This window comes from Typopeltis vanoorti, chromosome 13 (genome assembly GCF_054136105.1).
Source record: "Typopeltis vanoorti isolate ZY-2024b chromosome 13, IOZ_Tvanoo_1.0, whole genome shotgun sequence".
NCBI classification, from domain to species: domain Eukaryota; kingdom Metazoa; phylum Arthropoda; class Arachnida; order Uropygi; family Thelyphonidae; genus Typopeltis; species Typopeltis vanoorti.
Genome location: NC_143561.1, coordinates 109,063,557 through 109,091,312, shown reverse-complemented (window position 1 = coordinate 109,091,312; position 27,756 = coordinate 109,063,557). Strand labels below are relative to the sequence as shown.

General features: G+C 35.1%; 1 protein-coding gene across 1 annotated transcript in view; it reads left to right on the top strand.

Annotated features, from left to right (window-relative positions):
- LOC150100463 (unconventional myosin-Id-like) overlaps positions 1 to 27,756 on the top strand; it is a 288,786-nt gene that overhangs the window by 208,757 nt on the left and 52,273 nt on the right. The window contains exons 14-15 of the mRNA XM_090403250.1: positions 990 to 1,156; positions 17,435 to 17,642. Coding sequence (XP_090259376.1) covers positions 990 to 1,156; positions 17,435 to 17,642 — 375 coding nt within the window. The remainder of the gene's footprint in view (positions 1 to 989; positions 1,157 to 17,434; positions 17,643 to 27,756) is intronic.

Below are 27,756 nucleotides of genomic sequence, written 5' to 3'. Positions count from 1 at the left end.
CGCAATGCAACAAAAATCAAGGTTTGATTAAATCAAGTTTGGTCAGCGTTTATCAAAAACGTTTAACCAGTTCAGACCTCGGACAGAGTGAAAGTGAATCACAGAACGGTACATCAAATAGCATTGTTTCCAGCTAACAAGTATTAACAGTTGTATAGATCTGTTATTCGGTTTTTTAAAACTTTTTTGATGTTCATAATACCAATAAATGAACTTGTTTTTTCGTAATTTCTTATAGTTTGTCCTTTAAACTGTTAGTTACCTTTACCCCTGAAGATGTTAGTTTGATCACTAACAAAACTTGTCAGGTTTGTTTTTTAGTACTTGTTTAGTTTTTAAAAACAGTCTTTTTTTAATAAAAATGTGGTCACAAAACCGAAATAATTCAATTAGTATATTGTGTTTACTTTTAGGAATCACGTGAAGTCTGGAAACAATTAGGAGAGTCTTTAACAGGAACGAATGCAAAAATATAATATCAGTGATGTTTGCTGTTCAGTGGATGAGCACTGCACACCTAGCACACCCATAATATTCGCCCCTGATATAAATTGTGTGCGTGTGTGTATGTATATTTGGTATTTCTCTCATGTTATGCACCCGATGATGTCATAAGACTAGGTAATTTCTCTCGTATTTAAGCCTTGCAGTGCTATTTGCGCCGCAGAGTTTTTTAATCTGCTGTCATATGTGATAAGCATGATAAAGCTAATAGGATCATGCCGTTTACAAACTGAAAAGCATCATTAAAGCCAGTTTGTATATATATAACATACTTAGGATATTTATAGACATTGCTTTTTTTATTCAATATATTGGTGTGCTATTGGTAGGTACCACAGTATAATTTATATAAACAAAAGGTTTAGCATTAACTTTCTTTAGAGGAAAGATGGAATCTATGATACCAATTTTGTTTTTATTCTTCTTGATTTCAAAGTTGTTCTGAAGTTGTTGCTAATGAGTATATTTTTAAAAAATCCTTACAGGATCCATATTATATCCGCTGTATTAAGCCTAATGAGCAAAAATCACCCGTTCTCTTTGATCACGAAAGAGTGATTCATCAAGTGAGATACCTGGGCCTGCTAGAAAATGTTAGAGTAAGACGTGCAGGATTTGCATATCGACAAACATACACACGTTTTTTGCGCAGGTAATTTTTGATGAAGAAATTGTACATTCCAAGTTAGTTATTATATTACATTATACTGTTACTTTTGTTTTTTTATATGAAATGTTTAGATCTTTTTATATTGTTGCTTATTGTTATAATGATCAAGTCATTTATCAATGAAATCATTAGACATATCAAACATTCAATATTTGAAGTTCAATCGAGTAATTGAAAATCAACCTATCAGTGTAGGAGCCATCATTTGGAGAGAAACAGAACTCATGGATCAAATATAAATAACATTTTTAATAATTGGTATAAATGAGAAAAGAAGCAATACACTAGTTATCATAAGGATATATTCATGCAACAAGAAACTGGGAAATATAGAAGCTATAGTATTTAATATAAAATTTGAAAATAAGCTGGCTGTGAAGCAGTTCAAAGTAGTGTAGAATCAAATTTAAAATGGAAACTAAATAGCAGTGTGAAATTTGTGCCATGAAAATGCCAGAAAGAAACTGACAATTGATTGTTATTCTTTGATATAAATCATGTTAATTATATTTAGTTGTTCCTAACATTCCTCATCTGGTGTAAATATTTGAGTTAATTACACTGTTAGTAATTATATTTCAGGAATTCACTATTTGTAGTTATATTTAAATTGTCATTGCATCTAACATTAGACATTTCAACAGCAACATGTATCATTTTATGCTGGCTTATTGCTAACTACTGTTTTTTATGACTTTTCCTTAACTGAGAATTTATTTTTTATGTGGTTCATCCTATCTATACAGTGAGAGCATGATTTAGTTTAATCAGTAGTTTGCAGTGAATGTATGTAATTGCAAACATCCCAGAAGTAGCACAACTGCAGCAGTGAGGTTATTACAGATGCTTTGTTTTTAATCACTTAATATTCAAATTTTTGTTAGTGACTTGTTCAAAGTGAAATACTGTTATTTCGTTTTTTAATTTTAATATTGCTTGTCCATGTAAGTTTGATTATCTGAACTTTAAGGTTAACTGAATCAACCTCGATCCTATTTGTTTGGACAATGTTCCATTCTGCTTTAGTTTCTTTCCAGTATCAAAAATTTATTGCTTGTGGTATGAACTCTTTTAGGTGCAGTAAAGAAAATATAAATTTATATAAATATATTAAAAAAAAACACTAAATGGCCATGGTTAAAAAAAAAATTGGAGACTTTGTTCCAGTGACAAACAGTCTTTCATGCTACTTAAGGTCTCCACCAAGGAAAGCAGTGGTGTCACAATAAACAAAAGCATCTGCCACTTAAAAATAATCACAAACATTGCATCATAGTTTGAAATAATTCTATAGTTGCAAAGCAAAGGCTCTGTACTGCCATTTAGGCAAGAACAATAGTATTATTGAAATTGTTCAATATATATATCTCACACACACACACATGCATACACATACGAGGTCCCACAACCCATGGTAGCTCTATTTGTGTTGACAAGTGATTTGGCAAAAAGAAGAAAGCCATCTGTTAATGTGTTACTTAAAGAGTTGGAATACGTTGTTATTGGGTGGATAAAGTATACAGAAGGCTGCTCCAAAAATCAGAAATAGCTGAATCGAAAAATGAAACGAGAAGTCAGTTTTGATAATTTTGAATCTGAACAATGTAAGCATGTTGATCAAAAGCTACTCGTTACGTCCTTACATGCTTAGGAAAATGGAGGAACGGTAGTGGGCATTTCAGTAGAGCAACATCCATGAAAATATCTACAAAAAAAAGTGTATATCTTGTCTGAGAAGCAGTAGGAGGGAGAGAGAGAGGGCATCTATTGAGCATTTTCTCTTCTATAACATCATGCATTCTTAGGAAAGATTTGGAGATATATACACTGTATATAGTGTATATATAAATCCAAAAACTTCTTGGTCGTTCTGCAAACATCTAGTAATCTCTTGATTACTAGATGTTTAAAAAGCACCAAGGATTAAAAACCCCAAAGTTTTTAACGACCAAGAAGGGTGAATGTAATGATATCTTTATCCTAGGAAAAAGATATCATTACATTGTTGTATAAGTCAGTCTGAGAAGAGTGGAGTAGTGAATATTATTATTTTCATCACTATTGTCACCCCTTGACTGGAGATTCAAATATCAAAAGTAAGGAGGCACTGAAGTGATATCTTTCTTATGAGATAAGGCAGTACTGTGATCTCTCTCTCTCTCTCTCACACACATGCAAAGAATAAAGTGATTAGTGTTTAAGGCGTTGATTATACGAGGGTGGTCTGAAAAGTTCTCGACCATAGATGGCAACACTATCGGCAAGATTTTTTTTTTTTTTTCTAAGTTGGTACCCTGTCATAACCATCCACGTGAAATTGCAAGTCATTCTATCAAGTAGTTTGTTTTATACAGTTGCCTGAAGCAAAAGTGTTCTCTGTATCTCTTGAAATGGATAAAATTGAGTATTGTGGTTATAAAATTCTTTGTAAAAGAAGGTTTAATGGCAAAAGAAATTCATTCGAAGTTCATAAACATTTATGGGCACTCTTCTCCTTCATTTTCAACAATTAAGAAATGGGCTGCCAAGTTTAAACGTGGCCGCACCAGCCTTGAAAATGATTCATGTGAAAGACATCCAAAAAGTGTAACAACACCAGAAGTCATTGATTTCTCGATATGGTATTGGATGACTGGCAAGTCAAATTTCATGAAATTGCTGAGCCTATAGGCATTTTAAAAGAACATGTAGGATATATTTTGCATGAAGAATTGCAAATGAAAAAGCTTTGCACAAGATGGGTGCTGCACTTGCTCACAGCAGATCAAAAACGCACTTTCATGAAAATCTCTGAACAGTGCTTGGACCAGTTCAACAAGAATAAAACTGATTTTGTGTGTCAATTTATTACTATGGATGAGACTTGGATTCACCATTACACACCAGAATCCAAACAGCAGTCAAAACAGTAGACAGAAGCAGGTTGTTTAGCACCAAAAAGACAGTCTGTTCTATCAGCAGGAAAGGTCATGGCATCTGTGTTTTGGGATGCTAAAGGCATTTTGTTTGTAAATTATCTAGAAAAGGGTAAAACAATAACCGGGGAATATTATTCCGATCTTTTAACCAGACTAGAAGAAGAAATTCATGAGATAAGACCTGGTTTGCAGAAGAAAAAAAAATCATCTTTCATCAGGACAATGCACCTGCACACAAAGGTGTTTTGGCAACGGGAAAATTAAGGGATCTGCACTATGAATTGTTGGAACATCCACCCTATTCCTCAGATTTGGCTCCCTCTGACCTCTATCTCTTCCCAAAACTAAAACTCTTTCTCTCTGGTCAGCGTTTTTCTTCGAATCAAGATGTGATTGCAGCTGTAGAGGGGTATTTTGCAAATCTTTGCTGAGAACCACTGCAGGGATGGGATAATGGCATTGAAGGATCGCTGGAACAAATGTATTAGTGTTAAGGGTGATTATGTTGAAAAATAAAAATAAATTTGAAATTATAAATTTGTTTTTTCATTGTTAGGCCAGGGACTTTTCAGTCCACCCTCGTATGTGTGAAAAATGCAACATGTCTCGCCATTTGTCATATTCTGGTGGAGTGTCAGCACTTTACACAAGAGGAATGAAAATTTTTACTTATTTAGCTGAGCCATATACACTCAGTCTGATGTTATCAGACTTGGACAAACTGACTGTTTTTTACAAATAATTAATTTATACAATTACATTTGATTATAAATTCTATTTATATGTAGATATTGCATTGCTTAATTTTTTTATGCATAAAATTATTTACTAATTTATCTCATAATGACTATTAGCATCATGTGTAGTGCTATAGCCTTTTATATGGCACTGTATGACTTTCGCTGTCCTTGTGCCAGTAAACCATCAATCAACCAACCCCCTTTCATGCATATTAGAAGGATGATAACATGTCCTCAGTGTAGATTATCTCAGTGTAGAGCATGCCTAGTGTCATTTTTGTAGAGCAAATCGGGACTCATCTGAAAACAATACCAATAACCCCCTGTTGGTCTTGGGTCTGGTTGATATGGAGAATGACCCATTTCAAACATTCTCGTCTGTGTAGCATGTAGATAGGGACATGCAGACTACAGGCTGCTTTCGTGAAACCTTCTGCACATAGTGGAAGTAGATACTAATTTTTCTGTAGTTGTGAGGTCAGATTGTAGCTGATTTGGAGTAGCATTCCTGTTTCAGCAAGCAGATAATCAGAGATATCAGTCACCCAATGTGGTTGTCGTCCTTGGCTTTTTTTTTTGCTGCATCTCCAGGATGCTGTTTGTGACTGTTGAAATTGGTTCCATAATCTGTCAACCACAGAACAACTTGCATGCAAACATTTGGACTGCCTCTAATCTTATGATGGCTCACCACCTGAATTCATTGGTTAAATGATATCTTGCAACCATATCAAAAAATTTTGCTGTCATTAAATGTCTTGTTTTCACTCCAGCACAAAACAGGAAAACCAATCAATTGTCCCATTTCATGCCATAGCTCATTTGCATATACTGCTGATGGTGCTACTCATTTGTATATGATAATCAGATTTGGCATCACATTTTTACATAATGTGCCCAACTTTTAAGCCCCCCCCCCTCCAGATAATCGTGCCTTCTTTCTTTGTTCCTTAATTTCCTTTGAGAATTTTTTGTTGTTCAGCTTGAACACTGCTACACCTATTTTCCTAATTTCATCTTTTTTTCTTAATTGTATTTAACTCCAATTTCTACTCCATTCTACTGTATGTTGATTGGTATCTGTATAGCCATGTGGAAATGGCATTTGCTACCATAGTAGAAGACAAATTTGATTCTAGTTGCCAATTAGATTAATTTTTTTTTTTTTTTTAAGCCTTTCTGCAGCTGGCCTTAGTCCTGAAAAAAAGTTGATTCATTGGTAGCATCCAGCTTAGCTATCACTTAAGAGATGGAGAGTAGCTGTTCATAAAGTTGAGGCTAACAGAGCTCTACCTGCTCCTTTGGACAATAAGACGGAATTCTTTTATTTTTTGAATCTGATGTCATGCTGTTATGCCTTCTGAACTTTAATCTTGAGTATTACTTGCCAGTTTAAAGCACTATTCCACATTTGCTGTATAATCGGAACAAGCCTATCAGAAATATATAATTTTTGATTACGAGGGAGGCCACATACTACATGCACCAGCTATCATATTTATTCTTGAATTCATTCATACCACTTGCACATGCAGTCCAATGGCAATCCATTCCAATCTCTCATTCACACACACACACACACACACACACACACACAATGAGAGAAAAATCTAGTCCCCCCCCCCCATAGCAGAATTCATTCTTAGCTTCCAAGGATGCTCTCTTGTCCTTTCCCCCACCATCCATCAAATGAAAAATTTCATCAACTGAAATCCTGTATGACCCTTTCAGAAGTGTCTCGATCATATCACCCATCTTTCTCCTGTTTGTTAATATCTGCAGTCTTGAATAAGAATTCTCAATCTGTCTTCATAATCAGTATTCCATAAGCCTAATATCATTAACACTCTCTCTCTCTCTCCACTGTATCAGAATCACCAAGGAAACCAAGAGGCCAGACCTGTGCACAGTAGTGCAAGTGAGTCTTATCAAGGCTTTGTAAAGAGGCAAAATGACATCCATATCTTTACATGTGAAAGTTCGTTTCAGCATTGCAATTATTTTTTTAGTTATATTTGCTATCTTTGCTACATGGCCCCTGAACTTCAACTTGCTATCCTAACACTGAAAGATTCCAAGCCTGATCAGTTTCTTCTAGCATAATCCCACCAATATAATACAACATTGTGATATCTAATCACACCAAAGTACCTGACTTTTCATTTACTGACATTGAACCGACATTCATTTTTTCATGCCCACAATTCCAGCCTATTGAAATCATTCTGCAAGTACTGCATATCAGCAGTATTCCTAATTACCTTACCTGTCTTTGCATCATCAGCAAATAGCTTTGTCGCCTGTCAAATCCTTCTCAGTATTGTTAATGTACAGATTGAATAACAGCGGACCAAGAACTGATCCTTGTGGTACACCACTAGTTACCTTAAATCTTGCACATCAGACTCACATCCCCAATATACCACTTTTTTGATATGTCAGTCAGCCATCCTCTTATCCATGCTAATATTTATAATCCAAACCCATATTCTCCAATTTATGCAACAATCTTCCATGTTGTATTTTATCAAAAGCCTTAGCAAAATTCAAAAGCATCATGGTGTATACATTCCCCTTGTCTACTTCAATGATATGTTATCATATTATAGAATGTGAGCAAGTTGCTAAATGACCTTTCCTTAGTAAATCCACTACTGTTCATTACAAAGTAGAAATTCACTGTCAACCCATTTCTGAATGCAAGCTCCTAACTAATTTTTCCAAAATTTTTACCATCACTCCTGAAATACTGATTGGTCGATAGTTGGATACATCAGTCTTTGCACCACCTTTGTTCAGTGGGATTACCATACATCCTTTTCTCTTCTGAGACTCAAATTATATAGCCAGTTCAGCTGAACACTCTTTTAGCACCCATGCTGATATCCCATCGGTTCCTGTTGCAGAATTCATATTCAGTTTGTGCAAAAGCTCTAATACTGCCTCGTCATACACCTGAGTTTCTTCATTCAGTGAAGAGGTGGCAGTTAACTTAATATTGTATACACCAGATTGATAGCTTTTAGCAAAATGGGCACTTATCTTTAGTTTCCAGAGCCAGTTTCTTTTCATACTCAGAATTAGCTTTCCGTACAACGGTTGTGACTATTCTGGCCTGATGCTTATAATTTTTGTAATGGACATTATCCTTATGTACACAATATTCTTTCTTCATCCTCCATTTCTTACGAATCTCTTGCTTAATAAGATTACACATTCATTTGACTCCTACCCTATTTATTCTTCAAACTCCTAGGACACATTCTGATTGCATCATTTAAGCATTTTTTAAATGCTTCTCAAGCACTTTTGATATTCTTCCCATCCAGCAACCGATATCATTGCATTGAACTCAGTATACTCCTCAGTTGGTCATAATTTCCTGCTTTGTAGTTCAGTATGTAACCATTTTCTGAATGGAAGCCAATTGGAAAGAGAAGTCAGAGTAGACTTCCAAAAATGATATTGGATGGATAATGAGACTGGAACAGACCAATATGGTCTATACTCATAATTAGTGTTATGATGATGGAACTTCATAAATTTAGTCACTCCCTATGTGATTACTGCATGATCACTGTCACCACTGGAGGCAGAATAGTTGTCTTTAACTGAAACGTCCTCTGACACTATAATCAAATCCAGCACTCTTTGACCTTGAGTTCCTTCTCTCACATGCTGCTTGAGGAAGTTGTCTTGCAACAGCTTAATAAATTCAGTTTCTGTCTTCTCATGAGATTTTACTGCTACCCAGTTAATATTTGGATAATCAAAGTCTATGATTACGATTACTCTTCATGCTCATTATCTCTATTTGGTGATGCATTTGTTCATCACTAGCAACTGATCTTTCAGCTCTGTAACAACACCCCACCATGTAATTGATCTTGTTAGATTCCACCTCACACCAGATGGCTTCAAATTTACTGCCACATGAAATACCATTGCTAGGTCATCCATCATAGGTCTCAACACCAACTGGATTAAAGTCATCCAGTATCATTAGCCTGTGCACAATAACACATCCCTTCTTCTCTTATCCTGTCTATCCTTCCTAAAAATACTGTACCCTTTACACTCGATACTAGTTAGTATGTTTATTTTGATAGCCAGGTCTCAATAATGCTTACAATCTGAGGTCCCAACGTATTGACCAAAGCAACAAACTCTACGCCTTTGTTTCTGAAACTCCTAGCATTTGTATATAGACATAAAAATCTACCTGTATGCTCTTGTCTGCCTGCATGACACAGTTGGACAACTTGCAGATCTATATTCTTCTTTAGTGCCTTATACATGTAGACATCTTTGCACATGCTTGATGGGTCCGAACTGCACGAACAGAAAGTTGAAATCATTCCTTCCTTTTGATTATTTCAAATGAAAATGCCCATTCCCATCATTATCACAATTATATAACATTGTTGCTTTTACTCATATTTTCACCATTCCTTCTATTATAATTTAGTTTCCCTGACACTCTGTGTTAGGTCTCATACCAGTTATTAGTTTTTCAAGATTCCTGATACTAAACACTTTCAGGTGTAGGCCATCCTTATTCAAACTTAATCTTCCTTCAGACTCATTCCACACATCTAATAACTCGCATCCATTCCTTCTACACAGCCTATACACCAAATCATTTGCCATCATAGCCCTTTCTTAATTTATTTTTATCATATTGAGGTAATATACTTGTCACTTTCTCACTCTTCACTCTCACCTCTTCCAACAACCCTTTCATGTCCTCTCTCATACCGAACTTATCACCAGTTAAGTCATTAATACCTACTACAATTATGATCTCATTTACTTTTTTGTTTTTGAATTGCTTGCATTATATTTTTAATTTTTGCTCATGGAAAATTTGAAGTTATAACCTGCTCATCAACAGTATGTTTTATGATAGTCGTCATACCAAATAACATCCTTCTTTTTACAAACAATGTTAGTTATCTGATTTGCATTATTTACCGACTTACTTGATTCTGTGCTTTGTTATTTCTTATTTTGCTTAATTTTCTTTTCCTCCCTATGTTCATTCAAGTGCCTCACGACTTTCTGTAATTCCAGTATCATCTCTCTGATAATCTGTTTAATTTTGCCATTTTTGAGGTTAATTCATCAGTAACCTCCTCCATATCTTCAATAACCTCCTTAGCAAGACAAGCCTTCTTGTTCTCAACTTTGCTGCTCTTCTTAGCATTATGTTTCTTGTGCATTTATGTTGCCATTTTAAGTTATATTTGCAAATTATTATTACAATATCCTATCAAAAATATGTTATAAAACGCAAAAATCTACATTAATATACTATAAAACACTAATTTTCTAAGGGAAAAACACAATAAAACAGATAAAAAAAAGAAAAATCTCTAATTTTACACGAGCTCTACATTCACTGACCAATCACAATCCAGTGTGTAGGACATTTTTATAGAGGATAACACTATTGAAGAGTCATGTTTGTGTGTATTGTTAGTAAATGAAATTTTTGCTGTAATTTATTTTATTGGCATTATAAAAAAAAAAGATCATTAGAAAATGTGCTTTAAAGAACTAAGTTACGTAAACATGTCTTTTTATAGCAACATTATAACAAAAACTGCAGTCTGTTAATTAATATTTGTGTCTTGTGGTTTGTTTAGTTTGATCTGATGAGTCATAATTAACTCACTTATATCAGGAGACTTTTCAAATGCATCAATTTTTTATTCCTTAATTTCATTTCAGGATGTGAGATTACTGCTTTGAAAATGCTTTAATAATCTGTTCTGAAGGGGAAGGGGGAGGGAAGCAGATATTTTCCTGTTCCAGTTTCCTTTGTGGTGTGTACATTTTACTTCTTGAAAACATCAGCTTTATCCTGAACTATAAAATTCAAGTTACAGCTGATATTTCCAATTAGTCAATTTAGTTAAGGAATCCTTTGGAGTTATGCAGATTTTATGCTCCAACATCTAGTATAAAGTCAAGAGTTCTCTTAACATCTCTTTTGATATCAGATTTAATGCCATTGTTTTTCATAATATGATCCAAGTAAATAATAAATAACATTGGAGATAGTGTGAACCCTTTTCTCAATTGATTATACATCGAATCATTCTCCTGTACCTCCTTCAGTTCTAATGGCTGATAATATAAATCATATGCACACCAAATTAGTTTTAAGCAAAATGTTTAAAGGAACCTGTGGCATAGCCATAAACAATAAATTACACAATAACCACAAAGGTACAGTTATTTCATACTAAAAATAACAGTACATCATGTAGAAACAAGCAAATCAAAAAACAGGAATGCAAGGTACATCAACAATTAGTTTACCAATTTAAAACGATTGTGCAAGCTAGAAATTAAGATAGTTTTAATATTATTATTTATTAATATTTTTGATGTTCATATAAAATAAGAATCTCCCTAAACTTTTTTTTTGGGGGGGGAAGAGAGAGACAGACAGTCATTCAGATTCAGGTTAGGCCAGTGTAACAGAATTTGTTTATAATTTTAAGCAGTTTTTCTTGGTGCTTTGTATGCCTTTTGCTGATCTGCAAAACTTACACATGCTTGTCATTACCATGATTTCTCAACTATTTATTATAAAGTGAAAATCGGATCTAGATCATTCTGATTTGACTCAAACCCAGCTTTCTTGTTTTCCAAATTTCTCTTTTACAATTTTTTGTTGCCTATTCTCAAATATGCTTTAATAATTCTTACATTGGAATCTTCAGTAGGAAAATTCCTCTGTATTTCTTGAAAGGTTTTATTTCCCTTTTCTGCCATTCAGAATTTGACCTTTTGACCACTTTGATTTATGCATTGCATGTACTGTAATAGAGATTTACCTCCATATTTGAGCATTTCAGATCAAATATGTCCCAGTTGCAGTTCCACATTTCAGTTTTTTATCACCCTTGTCTACCATTTATTGAATTCCTTTTGAATATTTTCTTCCACCATTTAATCTCTGTTTGTTTCTTTTAACAGTCTTTCAGAGCAATAACTCCAGACATCTCTAGAATCTCTATCTTCAATTTTCGTGTCACAATTTTCATCTGATTCCTTTTAGTGCTCTCTTCCATTCTTGATCTATTTCATTAACCTCTAGAACATCTTACCTCCTTCCTTATTCGTTCTTACTAAAATTTTCTCATGACTAATGCAAAGCACATTTCCTTGCGGACATGTATGATGCTATTCTCAGAGCAGATGTTGACTTGTTCACTAGGAATATATTTGTCCCTTTTGCTTCTTGCATCTATTACTGAGTTCTGATTTTTCTATCCTTGTAGATGTCACTGCTTGCCTCTGGCAGAATCAGTTTTCTGCAGCCTACCACTCACTCTTCAAGGTTTGATTCTTGTTTTCAACCTCTTCTGATTTTTTATTTATTTATTTATTTTTTAATATTTGTACATTTGAATCTATAGTTCACTTCCGAAAGATGTTACTTATTTTTAAGTTTTATACATATTTTTCTTTTCAAAATGATTATTATCCTGCTCAAAACTAATTGATCACTTCCTATTTCAAATCCCCTATGCTCTTGTATCCTGAACCAGTATTACTGTCATCAATAATCAGACTTATTATTGTGTCTTCTGAGTATGTGAATTTGTACAAATATTTGTTAGAGCAGAGTATTAGTAATGACAAGTGTACAATTTGATCAGAAATTTAGCAATGCTTATCATTTTATTCTTAGCTTTACTCTTTTCTTCAAATTTTTTCAAAACATTTCTATACATCTGATATTCATTTTTTATTGTACTATTTATTTTTCATAAAAATTTCTCCATTTATTCCTTAATCCTTTGATGGGATGTAGTCACAAATGAGTTTTGTTTTTCCACATCACTGCTTGTTATTGCCTGCAATTCAAGATTATCATTACAACTAATGACAAGCAGTGATGTGGAAAAACAAGATATTAAATAGTTATTCAGGAACTAAGTATTCCTGAATACTTTCACTGATTATTGTCTTCACTTTATTAACATGTATCATATCATCTTTCAATATTTGTTAACACGCACACACACGAGGTACTTCTGTAATTCTTCTGCCATTTCCATTGGCACATTCTGATGTTAATAGTACTTCCCTTAAATTTTGCTGATGTTGAGCTTGAGTTTGTTCTAGTAATAGACTTTTCACTGTTCATCCTGCTTCCCTGACGAAAACAGTGGATGTTTGGCAAACACAATTTTTGCGCCTGAAGTATTTTCAGGTCTGAGGCAACTCGTGGTAAAGGTGTAGTAAGCTCTGATCACTTTCCCTTAGTATCTCCCCTAATGCAAAGCACATCTCCTTGCGGACATGTATGATGCTATTCATTAAGGGAAGGGCCACTACCCAGACCGACTTTGACCTTTATTGAGGTCCTGACAGTGGGAACCAGACCCTGAGATGCCAAGGTTGAAGTAATGCAGAACTTATAAATTTTACCTATATAAGTTGCCACAAGGTGCTTTGACCTTATTAAATAAAAATCTCAGGATGAAAGAAAGACGTAGAAAGTTTTTTTTACCTTGGGTGTACTATATACGTTCAAGATACCAAGCAATTTTATAAACTTGGTTTTAATCCTTTTTCCCAAGTAAGCAAACAGACAGGTAAGTCAAGTTTGCACCTGAAGTATTTTCAGGTCTGAGGCAACTCGTTGTAACGGTGGAGTAAGCTCTGATCACTTTCCCTTAGTATCTCCCCTAATGCAACGCACATCTCCTTGCAGACATGTATGATGCTATACATCCTGAGATTTTTATTTAATAAGGTCAAAGCACTTTGTGGCAACTCATATAGATAAAATGTATAAGGTCTGCATTACTTCAACCTTGGCATCTCAGGGTCTGGCTCTCACTGATGAGACTTCAATAAAGGTTGAAACTGCTCTGGGTAGTGGCCCTTCCTTTAATGCATAGCATCATACATGTCCGCAAGGAGATGTGCTTTGCATTAGGGGAGATACTAAGGGAAAGTGATCAGAGCTTATTCCACCTTTAACACGAGTTGCCTCTGACTTGAAATTACTTCAGGTGCAAACTTGACTTACTTGTCTGTTTGCTTACTTGGGAAAAAGGATTAAGACCAAGTGTATAAAATTGCTTGGTATCTTGAACGTATATAGTATACACAAGGCAAAAAACTTTCTACAAACACAATTTTTGTTCAGCTATTTTCCATTCCATATGTCATCCATTAGCCACATAGATGCCTATTAATCAAGTGCACCATAAGTAGGTGTGGTTTTTATATTGGTTAGAAGTCTCCATTGGTTTTCTGTATTCCTTAAAATGCTATATGTAGACCTTCTTTCATTTATTTAGCTTTTTAAACTGGTCAGTAAAGTAAACCAAAAACTTGTATGAATTATTTTTCAAAATTGTTTGTTATGTTCAGATAGTTTTGACAAGCATAATATTTTTTCCAGTTATCCATTGGAATGAAAGATATACAGAAATGTTTAGGTGTTGGCTCATCTCTAGTGTTAATAATGGAATGAAACTAGCACAATTAAATTCTTTTGCAATCTGTATTGCAACAAAATGATGAATTCACTGGATAAGGGAGATGCATATCCAGTGGTATACTTAGATTTTCAAAGGCCTTTTGATTGTTACTTGGCAAGCTGGTAACTTAAAACAGGGTTGGATAAGAGACTAATGAGCTGTGATTGGCTATTGAATAGGTATCAGCAGATTGTGTATAGGGGGAGTGGTATCCCAAAAGAGAAAAGTCACTAGCAGAGTGCAGCAGAGGTCTTATTGGAACCATTATTCAACTTTTATGTATGAAATGTTAAGGTTTTGAAATTTGGTAGGTGAGGTTGGGGGTGCAGAGAATATACTTAATGGAGAAAATTTGAAGCAGGTGAAAGAGATGAGAGATCTGGAAGTGGTAGTGAACAGAGTTTAGGGTCACAATGCTGAAATTGGGTGAACACATTGCCAGATTATGGCAGTGATGATGACCTTGACATGCAGAAGCAAATAGCTTAGGGTTCCTTTGTGTAGGGCCTTGATGAGATTACCTATGGACTGGTATATGCAGATTTGGTTGCCAGGTTTTCAAAGGAATGAGTATATCTTAGAGATGATCCAGCAAATTTACTAAGTCGGTGTCAGATCTATTAAATGTGGAGTGTGAAGACTAATTGAGGGAATGTAATATGCAGTGTCTTGGGGGGGGGGTATGATTGAGATGTACAAGTTGGTCAGGGGGTTGTTACCACATTAAAGTAGTAGTCTCTGGAAGCTGTATAAGGAGGGTGTGAGTAAGGGAGTGAGGGTAAGGTTCTTTGCATGAAGAATGTTACTGAGTGGAATGCATTGTCTGAGTGTGGTGAGTGCAAAAGCTGAATTGGTTTAAGGTACAGTTTATCTTTTTTGCATGAGCGTGTGGATCTTCTGAAATGAGTCTTTTTTGACTTCTTTGGAGGAGGTCTGGTGTTATTAAGTGCAGCTTTGTTAGTTCCAATATTTCATCTGCCACAGAAGCATCATCGGGAATACAATATAAAAATTGTAATACCACATACAAAAATGCAGTAAGTGGAAGAACAGAATCCCCAAGTCTGATGCTGCATGTCCTCTGTGAGTGCTGGTAGCTATCTGTTGGGAAGGAGGTTTAAGATTTTGTTTCCCAAAGTTTTTCACACAACAGTATTTAAATTTGACAATGTTGTATGCAGATGACATCTTGCTGTGTGCAGATTCAAGAGAAGAAGCGGGAACTAAACTGGAAAGATGGAGAAAAGTGCTGGAAGAGAGAGAGGTATGAGACTGAGCAGAAGTAAGACAGAGTATATGTGTTGCACAGTGGGTGGTGGACAGGAGACAGATCTGGAGCTGGAAGGAAATGTCATCAGGAAGGTGAGGGACTTTAGATACTTAGGTTCAACAGTGGAAGAAGATGGAGAAGCTGAGAAGGAAGTGGGATGCAGGATACAAGTGGGTTCGAGGAACTGGAGGGAGATGGCTGGAGTGTTATGCGATAAGAGGGTGCCGATCAATCTGAAGGCAAAATCTATAGGACAATAGTGAGGCCAGCTATGATGTATGCTATAGAACCTGTGGCCCTGAGGAAAAATAACATCAGCAGGATGGAAGTAGCAGAGATGAGAATGCTTAGGTGGATGTGCAGTGTGACCAGAAAGGATCGTCTGAGAAATGACTATGTGAGAGGAACAATGAAAGTTACGAACTTAGGAGCGAAGATACAGGAGGCAAGGTTGAGTTGGTTTGGTCATGTGATGAGGAAGGAGGACAAATATGTGAAGAAGAGATGGAGGGAGCTGGTAGAAGAGGACTTGAGGATGAAGAACTTGGATGTAGTGACAGCCCAAGACAGGAGGATGTGGAGGAGACTCATCATCAGCAGTGACCCCCGCTTAAGTGGGAGAAGCTGCAGAAGAAGTGTTTAAATTTGGTTGGTTCAAATGCAAAAAAAAAACTATGCAAAGCATAATAGTGTTTTTTTTTTTCCTTCCCCATTTGATTTGAATACTTACAACAATATTTGTGCATGATGTCAAAAGAATGGTCAGCTAGACCTGACTCATCATAGTTGTTGTGGTGGCAGATATTTTTTGTTTTCATCAAGACAGATGTTAGCAGTCAATTTAAGCATCATGTGACAACTTTACACGTACTTGGGGCCTTTTTCCCACTGAGGAGAGCAGATAAACACAGTCAACTCCATATGAGGTTCGAAAGCAGAGAAGAGATTTCTTTGAATTTCTGACCCCCCCCCCCGAGATGTCCTGTATATAGTAATAGCATTATTATAATTTGTATATTGAGATGGACGAGGTGGCAGGAGAAACATTTGTGTTAATCTTTTTAGCATATGATACAAACAGTATGATATTATAAAAACATTGTTGTAATATGTTCCTAGAGCATCCATAGCTTAGTTCGTATGGATGAAGCCCTTTGGTCTTAAAGATCTGTGTTTGATTCGCATCTATGATGTAAGGAACCTTTATCTGGTCTCTTTTTGACTAAAGGTGAGTTAGCTGGTCTCATAGAGGTTTTTTCATCCCTCAGAACAGGCAAACCAGCCCCGTGAACACATGCATATTTACAGCCGTGAATACTTACGACAGTATGGAAGAGATAGGATCCTCACCACTTTTGTTATGCTCATAGTTAACCATGAGTCACGTCATATTTAACTCCTGGATAGGAGAAGGCACCTGAATGAAATGGGAATATGTTCCTGGTTTGAACAGTGTTTCTAACCTCTGTTTTCCAAGCTGGCTTCCCTCACAGCTGAACTATCCCTTGCATGCTATACTTTCCCATCTAGTGGCTGCAATAACATTGGTTAGGAAGGTATGGCAATTTCACAAATATCCATTCCCCTAGTAGGATTCGAATTCTTCTCTCTCAAGAGTGGATACATCATTCACTTGATCAACCAGACCAGTAAAAGGACACAATAAGTGGCTTAATATTGGCAACCTCAGCTTATTTATTCAGTTTTTGTAAATATGATAGTTTGTTTTGTATTATTTATATATTTAAGAATTTTGGTAATATGCATATTATATATTTTAAAATGTTCACAAAGAAACATTTTCCTCCTGTCTATAGATACAAGATGATATCAAAATATACCTGGCCAAATTTTCGAGGTGGATCAGAAATGGAAGGCTGCCAGATTCTTATTAATGAACAGGGCTTCAGTGATGATGTGAAATATGGAAAAACTAAAATTTTTGTACGTTCTCCTCGTACTCTTACAAATCTTGAACGTGCTCGAGCAAGTTTAATTCCTCCAATTGTGGTCTTTTTGCAGAAGGTCAGTTAAGAGCACTTTTTAGTAGAAATTGCATTTATGAATCTCATGAATATATTTTGAATGATAATTACAACCAATATGTATTTACACTGTTCAAAACAATTAGGGGATATTTTGGTTTTCTTGTAAATTATAAAGTTACCAATGTAACACATTTATTTTAAAATGTTCTTGATATACAGGGCTTCTGCGTACAAAATCATGTTAAGACTTGTTGAAACGTGTCTTAGCCATATTTAGCATGTGGAGGGTATAAAAGCATGGCTTGTTACGCTCACTCCCACAGTGCATAATTATCACTTCAATTGTAAACCGTGTCACCTAACACCCATTATTTTGTTAAAAATGGCAGAGCAACATGATATCCTGGAATCCATGGCTTGGAGAGCCATTGGTCAATTAGAAGCTGGACAAACGCAGCAAGTTGTCACTCAAGCCTGTCATGTATCTCAAAGCGGAATTTCACAACTTTGGAATTGCATTCTGGAGACGGGAATTGTTCAAAGTCGTCTTCATGTCATAGGTTTATATGCCCGAAGACCAATGGTTTGCATTCCACTTACTACAAATCACAAAAGAGCCCAAAGAATTTGGGCACAGGAATACCGCAATTGGACAAATGAGGATTGGGCTCGTGTACTTTTTAGTGATGAGTCCAGGTTCAGTCTGCAACCTGATAACCAACGTATCTTGATATGGCGTGAAAGTGGAACGAGAAATAATCAACAGTTTGTTCATGAAAGACCCCAACATCAAGGTGGGAGTTTGATGGTATTGGCTGGAATAAGTATAGGTGGCCATACTGATCTCTATTTTATCAGAAACAGTTCCTTAACACCCCAAAGGTATCATGATGAGATTTTGGAACCTATAGTTCGTCCATATGTTGCTGCAATTGGCCAAGAATTCATTTCTATGGATGACATTGCTCGCCCACACTGTGCAAATTTGGTACAAGAGTGTTTTGAGGAAGAAGGTATTGAACGAATGGACTGGCCTGCCTGTTCACTGCATTGTAATCGAATCAAACATGCCTGGGATGCTTTAGGTAAGTGCGTTTCTGTTTGACTGGTACCACCACGATCGCTTCAAGAGCTCGAAATTGCTCTCACAGAAGAGTGGAAAAATATCCCACAAGAACTGTTTGCTCATCTTATCCTATCCATGCAATCAAGATGTACTGCTGTTTTGGCTTAATGGTGACCATACGCCCTATTAAAAATTAACAAAAGTGTTTTAGGCTATTCTTGTTAAAATTTATTTCATGCTAAATGTATAATTTGTTAAATTTGTAATAAATATCGATTATTTAAACAATATCTCATCAATTACACCCTATCCATAAGTTAGAAATATTTATTCACGTATAAAGTATCCAATAGTTATAATTATTTGCAGAAATTTATAATTATCCGACAAACTAAAAATATCCCTAATTGTTTTGAGTAGTGTAATTTATATGCACTATCTACCATCACTGTTATTTGTAATTGTTATGGCACTGCTTTTTCTACCTTGAAAGTCACCTTGGATCCACATAAATTTCCAACTTTAACAATTGAAAGGACCATTTGAAATACTCCACCACTTATTAAAAGGTTCTTTGTGGTCATAGAGGCTTTGGCATTAGTTGCTTTAGTAATAATTCTATTTCAACCACTGAACTCATTTGTTAAATACATGTTGAATGCTGCTTTCTTTGTTTTAAGAGGCAGAACTTGAAACAGGAATAAGTAGTAGTATTGGTAATAGTTTCCGGATGACAGGTTGCATACATACCTAGAAATATGTGGTCTACAATTATTGTGATGGAGGAGCTACATCTTATTATGCAATTTAGCATAATGAGAAGGAATAACCTTCCACAGACTATATTAGGGATAGTGCTCTGGTAGGTTGTACAAATGTGTAGGAGGTAAGAATATTCTTATAATAATGAAGTACCAGCTATTTGCAATTTGACCTTATTGAATGCAACTTTTTTTTTTTTTTGATTCAGGTAAATTAGAATATATCTACTATTGTTTACGTTGTAGTGGTGGAACTGCTTCATCACTAACTTTTTATAGCTATTACCATATTTACTTGAATATAACTCTCCCTCAAATATATCTCGCACCCCTAATTTGACTTGATGAAAAAAGAAATTAAAAAGTTTTACATATATCTCGCACACTAAAAAAAAGTTTAAAACTAAGAAATAGATAGTGAATGTTATGTCAGAAATAGTAAAAAAAAAACAAACTTTCGGATGTGAAGACCAATGTGGCCATTATTCCTGGTGGTCTTACACCTTGTCTTACAGCCCTTGGATGTATTGGTCAACAAACCATTCAAGGACTACGTATGAAAATTCTACGTGGAGTAGATGACAACTGGTGACTACAACCTGACTCCGGCAGGGAAGATTAAGAGACCATCATTAGAACTGTTATGCAACTAGATTTTGGGAGCTTGGGACATGATTTCACCAGAAATAATTGTCAAGAGTTTTTTTAAAACTGACATTTCCTTTCGTTCCCTGGATGGGAATGAAAATGATGCTATTTGGGTAGATTGACAATGCACATGAGGAAACTGCTCTCGAGATTGGAAGTAGTGATAGCAAATATTAGATTCTCAGTAAGTCATAAAAAGGACAAGCAATAATGAAACTATTTTAATTTAATTACAGAAGCATTGTCACTAAAGATATATTGCGTAGGAAAGTGAGTGGCCAATTGCATAAATAATGTTGATAATTAAAATTTAAATGCATTCATTTTATAAATAATGTAAGCAATTTATTTATTGATTCATATGGAGTTTCCCTCTCTTTCTTCCTCATCCATTAGGATGAATTGAGCCCACTTATTGAGGGATTAAGCATATGTATTTTATGACTAAATTTATGCGTATTCATAGGGCTGTTTGCCTGTTCTGAGGGATAAAGCACCCAAGTTTCTGGGTGTAAAAAAACCTCCATATGAGACCAGCTAACTCACCTTTAGTTGAAAGAGACCAGATAAAGGTTCCTCACATTTTGGACCGGAATCGAACCCAACTCTTTCTGACCAAAAAGCTTCGCCTATACTGACTGAGCTGTGGAGGCTCTATGTGAGCAATTAAAATTATAACGCCTAGGATTTAATTATAAATGCCAATTTGTTTTCTTCCCGAAAAACTGTAGTTTTCAAAAATACCTGCATATATCTTGCACCACAAATTTTTAACTTTAATTTTGAGGGAAAACATGTTATATTCGAGTAAATATGGTCCTTATTTTGTATAAATTGCATCAGCATATTTTGCATACTTCAGCTTACTGCTGTTGCTTTTTGTATTTTGAGCATCATTTGGAGATGAATTTAACAAACAAGGATATTTACTTTTTGCTCATTGCTTACTATCCTTATTACTGCGAGCAGACAAATTGCTAAGAATTTTTCTGTTCATAGTAGCAAGCAATAAGCACTGTATGGATGCTCTTAGTATAGACTGACCCAAAGATTTCAGAACTGCAGTCTGATATTGATATGTTTTGCTTTGTGTGCAAGTGATTCTACATTTGGGAATTTCAGCTTATTGGCTGAAAACTAAACTTCTCTCCATAACATTTGTGCATTTCCTTGAATTCAAGCAGTGAAAACGTTTCTGACAGAATGCATAATGCAGTTTTATTTGGGGTCTTCGATTTTCAAAATTCGAGAACAATATAAAGATCACTACCTGCATTAGTATATGCACATGAAACACATCCTCATGTTTAGGCTTATACGTTGATTCTCCAGCATCATATATATATTATTAGTATTACAGGACACCTCCAGAGAGTCCAAAGACTCATCGAGGGAGGGCACTCACTCCACCACCCAATCCACTAACCATAGCAATCCGCAACCACCACCATCATCCACACCAATGCCATCTACTGCCCAACACCACCACTAGCATTTTCACTGACAATCACAAACATCCATTCCTACGTCGTGATTCGAACCCGCAGGCGTTTGGCTGGAGAGCAGATGCAGGCAATATAGTTTAAGGAAATTAACAACACAGTTGTTAATAAATAAAATTATTTACTTATTATCCTATATTTCATCGAAGTCAAATCGGCATCATCAGGGACACGTGCATGCAGGCACACATCAGTAACAAAGATGAGAAGAAGTCTGATACAACTATATTTGTTTAGGAGATACTTGGTAAGGGATGCAGTTGATTTGAGAAAAAGCCTCTCGAACTCGAATCTGCTTCAGTTGAAGTAAGATGGCTTTTTTTCCAATGGATCCAGGACATAGTCTGCTGATCCTGAGCGGCTGTAGTGTTGGAATCTGATGTAATCTTGGTGCTCTGATATGTAGGACACTGTCCTACCTGTTTGTCTAGAATAAGAAAGGTTGCAGCTGCAGGGTACCTGGTAAACTCCAGGTAAATCCAGAGGTTGTAGCTGGTCTTTGGGGGAATGGATAAGGGCTGAAGTCTTTTTGTGTGGTTTGTAGGTGTTCACAAGATTATATTTTCTTAATATCTTGGCCACCTTTTCTGAGACACCACAGACATAGGGGATGGTGATAGATTTGCTGTAATATATGTTGGATGTATCTACACACATGCAGATACATCCATCAACAGTCATATCACCCCCCCCCCACACACACACTCTCAGCAATTTGAAACTAAAAAAACTTTAGTCCACTGGGCAAAATTAATTTGCTCAGATAACAATGCACTCAACATAGAACTGTTGAGTGCATTGTTATCTCCCACATTAAAAACACTTTCTTGTCCAGTGGCTGCACCTCTCAACAAATACAGAAAATTCTAACACTGCATATCCATTATCCAAGTGTGAGCAAACAAAGTTGCGCCTGAAAGTATCTTCAGGACTGGGGTAAGGTGGTACAACACCAGGCAACTCATTGCAAAGGTGGAGCAAGATACCAACACTCCTGTCTCAGCATCTCCTATAATGCAAAACACATCTCCTTGCGGATATGTCTAATGTTATGCATTAAGGAAAGGGCCACTACCCAGACTAGTTTCGACCTTTATTGAGGTCTCTTCAGTGGGAGCCAGGCCCTCTTTCTCTAAATCCAGAGTAATTTATTAAAAAAGGGTGGCACACCATTTGGCAACTTCTATAGGTAGAGATGACCTGCGAATGCTTCTGCCTGGTATCTCAGTTTGGGCATGGCTCCCACTGAAGAGACCTCAATAAAGGTCGAAACTAGTCTGGGTAGTGGCCCTTCCCTTAATGCATAACATTAGACATATCTGCAAGGAGATGTTTTGCATTATAGGAGATACTGAGAACAGGAGTGTTGGAAGCTTGCTCCACCTTTGCAACGAGTTGCCCTGGTGTTGTATCACCTTATTCCAGTCCTGAAGATACTTTCAGGTGCAAACTTTGTTTGCTCACACTTGGATAAAGGATTAAACTAAATTTATTATACTCTAACCAAGTGAAAAATAAACTTTCAACTGCATATCCAGACCATCTCCCCCCTTCCCTAACATAGATTTTCCTCAAATCAGCTACATCCTTTACCAACTATCTCAGCCTACATGGTTGTATTAGATTTTCCTTCATATGAGAAACCCTCATCCACAGACACTCAGCCCAACGACCAAAAACACCCAACCGAAGCCAATATGCGGCATAATTTTAGGACTTGAGTCATCCTGTATCTCTCCGGTTTTTTCATCTTTTTTTCTGAAGTGTGCCTGCGTGCATGTCTAATACGTGTATTAATCCCTGATGATGCTGTTGCAAAATATAGGATAAATAAGTAAATAATTTTATTTATTAACTAAAACTTGTTTAATTTCCTTAAACTATATAAGATACAAAAAACACATGCCGAACATATTTTCAGTGACCATAATTACTGAATGACCCTTGCGTAATGCTATCCCATCGAATGCTATTTCATTATGGTGCTGTTTTGCAAGCAATTCACCACCAACAGCTAACACCAGGTAATTACATAACGTAGTTTCCCAAATTCTCCAGCTTCAAGTGATAATATTGACTGTACAAGACTCCATTGGTAATTCGATGTGCTTGATATGAAATATGTGTGTTCAGTATATATATATATGTGTGTGTGTTATATATAATATATATTACTAATTAGTTTAAATGACTGATACCGAGAGATAAAGAGGTGACATGGTTTATTTAAAAAGATACTACTAGTCTACTAGTTTCGTTGAATGGATCAACTTCTTCAGGTATCGCAATCAAAGAAATATACAAAAAATAACAGACTTAAAAATTGCATTAACAGTACTAGTACAAAAGACACTAGTACATTTTGAAAACAGTAATGTGAGCTTGAGTTCCAATTATTGAATATGCTATTCACCCAGGTGAGAATTATTCCTACAACAGGACTAGAGCCAGCGCTCTCTCTAGCCACGTTCTTTATTCTGTTAACTCAGATGAAGGCTGCCAACACATTGTGGACTGGACACAAACTTTTAACATCCATGTGTGCTATGATGAACTTGAAAGAAAGGTTGTTGAATCTAGAGAAATTACCTTAGGCTGTTATTGATATGGGAAGAATCTAAGTTTCAATCTCTCTGACACACATATTGCCTCTGTTCAATACTGGTGCACTCGTGACAGCACGTAGTCAACTTTTATTTGGAACACAAGCTCGTACTACTGTCTTTCGTACTAGTACTGTTAATGCAATTTTTAAGTCTGTTATTTTTTGTATATTTCTTTGATTATGATACCTGAAGAAGTTGATCCATTCAATGAAACTAGTAGTATCTTTTTAAATAAACCATGTCACCTCTTTATCTCTCGGTATCAGTCATTTAAACTAATTAATAATATTTTCTACCGAGTAAAAATGAACAATCACAATATATATATATATATATATATATATATATATATATATATATATATATATATATATATATATATATATATATATATATATATATATATATATATATATATATACTTAAATATAAAGAGCTAATAAGCTTCATTTCGGCAACAAAAACATTATTTAAATTAATAGAAATTAATAAATATATAAATAAAATAAATATTTAAATATTTATTTATTAATTTTTTTATTTATTTTTTTATTAATTATTAACTATATTAATTATTAATTAATTTTTTTATTAATTTATTTATTAATTTATTTATTAATTAAATAAATATTTAAATATAAAAAAAATAAATAAATATAAATATAAATAAAATATATAAATAAAATAAATATATAAATAGAAATTAATAAATTAATTAAAAAAAAATATATATATATATATATAGAGAGAGAGAGAGAGAGAGAGTCCCGAAAATACATAAAGAAAACATTCCTCTTCGCCCAATTGTGGAAGGTATTGACTCTCCAACCTACAAGCTATCAAAACATCTTGCAAAATACCTCAAGTCTTTCTCTAATAAGTCTTCATCTTTCATCAATAACACTATAGACTTTGTATTACATATAAAAGATGTATCCATCAATGAGGATGATATTATAGCCAGTTCAGATATTATTTACAAATGTACCAACTGAAAAAGTATTAATATTACTAAAGGATAAATTATCCAAAAAAATGTTTGCTTTATTAAAGCATTGCATTCAATCTGGCTACTTCCGATATCAAGACACCATCTATAAACAGAACCAGGGCTTGGTGATGGGGAACCCTTTATCCCCCCCCCTATTCTGGCAAATATTTACCTTGAGGTTCGAAACAAGATCTATGTCATCCTTTTCGTTTAAACCAAAAGTTTGGAAGTGTTATTTTTATTATATGGAGTCACGGCAAAAACTCTTTCATGGATTTTCTTCATCATCTCAATAACCAATTTACAATCAATAACCAATTTATAATTTATTCAATTATAAATTGAATAATTTCAATTTATAATTCAAATTATTCTTATAATTTCAATTATAAGAATTGAAATTATAAATTCGTTTTTTCATTACTAGGCTGAGAATTTTTCAGACCACCCTTGTAGATTGCCTTTTACATGATATCTCCACCTATCAAGGAATTAGTTATAATCCTACAATTAAATAAGCTCCTGAATGAAGTTTTTAGTTGAGATCAAAATACTTCGTATAAGTTATGCACCCATTTTGGAAGGGCTCCTTTTTTTATATTCTTGCAAAAATTCATAAAGGATGTTCTGTAAAATCCAATTTGAATTATATTGACTCTCCCACCTATATAATTGCTAAATTTCTTTCACATTTATGAACTGTCCATATTGGATAATCCAGATCTATCAAGAATTCCACACATTTCTTGAAAAAATCAAGGATATTTAAATAAAAGAGTCAGATATGTTAGCTTTGACATTCTATTTATCAACATTCTGTTAGATATTGAATGGAGAACTTCTTGACAAGTTATTCATTCAGGATCTAACATGTAAGCTTTACAAAATAACAAGGAAATTTGCATAATACCTGCTTACCAGTGGAAGGTGAGAAACACCTAAGTTGTTGTATGTGAAAGTGTATATCAGTATGTGTAATGTATTGGAATTATTTATTGTCAAACAGAAAGCTAAAATCAAGAATTATGTCAGATTAGCAATTCATGTAAAGGAATAATGGCTTAATTTATGTATTATTAAGCTATCATAAAATCGTAAGTCGGCAGGTAAGAAATGACTAATAGGATCAACGGTCACATCTAAGCCGCAAGTGCCTGTCGTAACGCCGAAGGCTGCAGCTTACCGGAAAGGCTGATGTAAGCGCCTTTCCTCGAAAACAACACCTAATAGCAAGGAGGGAAAGCAAGGGATCAACCTAAGGGCGATGTAAGTTATGGATCGTGCAAATAAGCAATACAGATAAAGAGGGTGCTGAGAAAGAATATTTAAGGCAATACGTGCCAAGCTCTAGGCTGTTTTTCTGTTTCTTCTGGGATTTTGGAGATAGAGGACTCTCGACGAGTGATTGGAGATAGGACAAGCCGAGGATGCTATGTCGACGGACAGCCGGCAGTATTCATGACTTGCGCTGAGAGGTATTCCGCGGAGACCCATACAAGAATCAACAGCTCATGCAGAATGGTGCCAAACGCTGAATGACCCACCCGAGCGAACAGAGAAGGCTCGTAGTTCCATCCCTTTCCTGATTTTTGTCCGGTAGCAGAGAACGGAACAACTCAGTCAAGAGACCTGACTCAGAACCAGCTAAGACGAAGGATGACCCGAGCAACACGTGGCAGCTAGTAGACCTTCGGAGGGACTTGGTAAAGTAAAGATCCTTTTGTTTTATATCAATCTTTACTTTTGATATAAAACAAAAGTAAAGATTGAAGGTAGAATTTGTGTCTTGGTTAAAGCAAGACTGAGGACATTTTAGAGAAATTTGACAGGATAGAGTAATTAATACAGCCAATTCTATTAGACAAAGAATTGTATAGGATAAATCTCTAACTTGTATATGATTGAAGTAGTGAAAACCCTTTGTTAATTGAGTAAATTTAACTAAGAGAGAAATGAGTTGTGAAATATCTATTTAAAGTAAATGTGAATGAAGGAACTAGCCTTGAGTATGACATTGTTTAATTATCCATTTGTATTGCATGATTTTGCATGTCAGTTTATGTAAGAAGGTTAGATTAGTATTGAACAGTTTGTATAGCTTTGCATAAGACATTCACTTAGCTAGCAATTCAGAAGTTTTGATAACTCAATACAAGATTTAATGTACCTGTCTTTTAGCATTAATAAACATGTTTTGTTACTTGAACCTGAGTCTCGCCTGAATTCGAGGTGTCAAACTACCACTTGTGAAAATGGAACCAAATAATGGGAAGGGGTTTAGATAACTGTATAATTGAGATTAGATCTTAGGACACTACTGCAAGGTACCGAGATCTATATACATCATCATCATCAAATTCCCTCATGTACCATGTACCCTCAAGGGGTGTACAGGATATGATAGTATTATATGAAAAAAATTACATCATTACTAACTTCCTATCTACAATTTTCCTCCAAATCAGTCTGTTACTTGTCACGACTCCAACATTATCAGATCTTATATTTCTATCATCTAAGGCACTTTGTACAGTATCAATCCGCCTATATCTTGGTCTTCCTCTGGGTCTTTTTCCT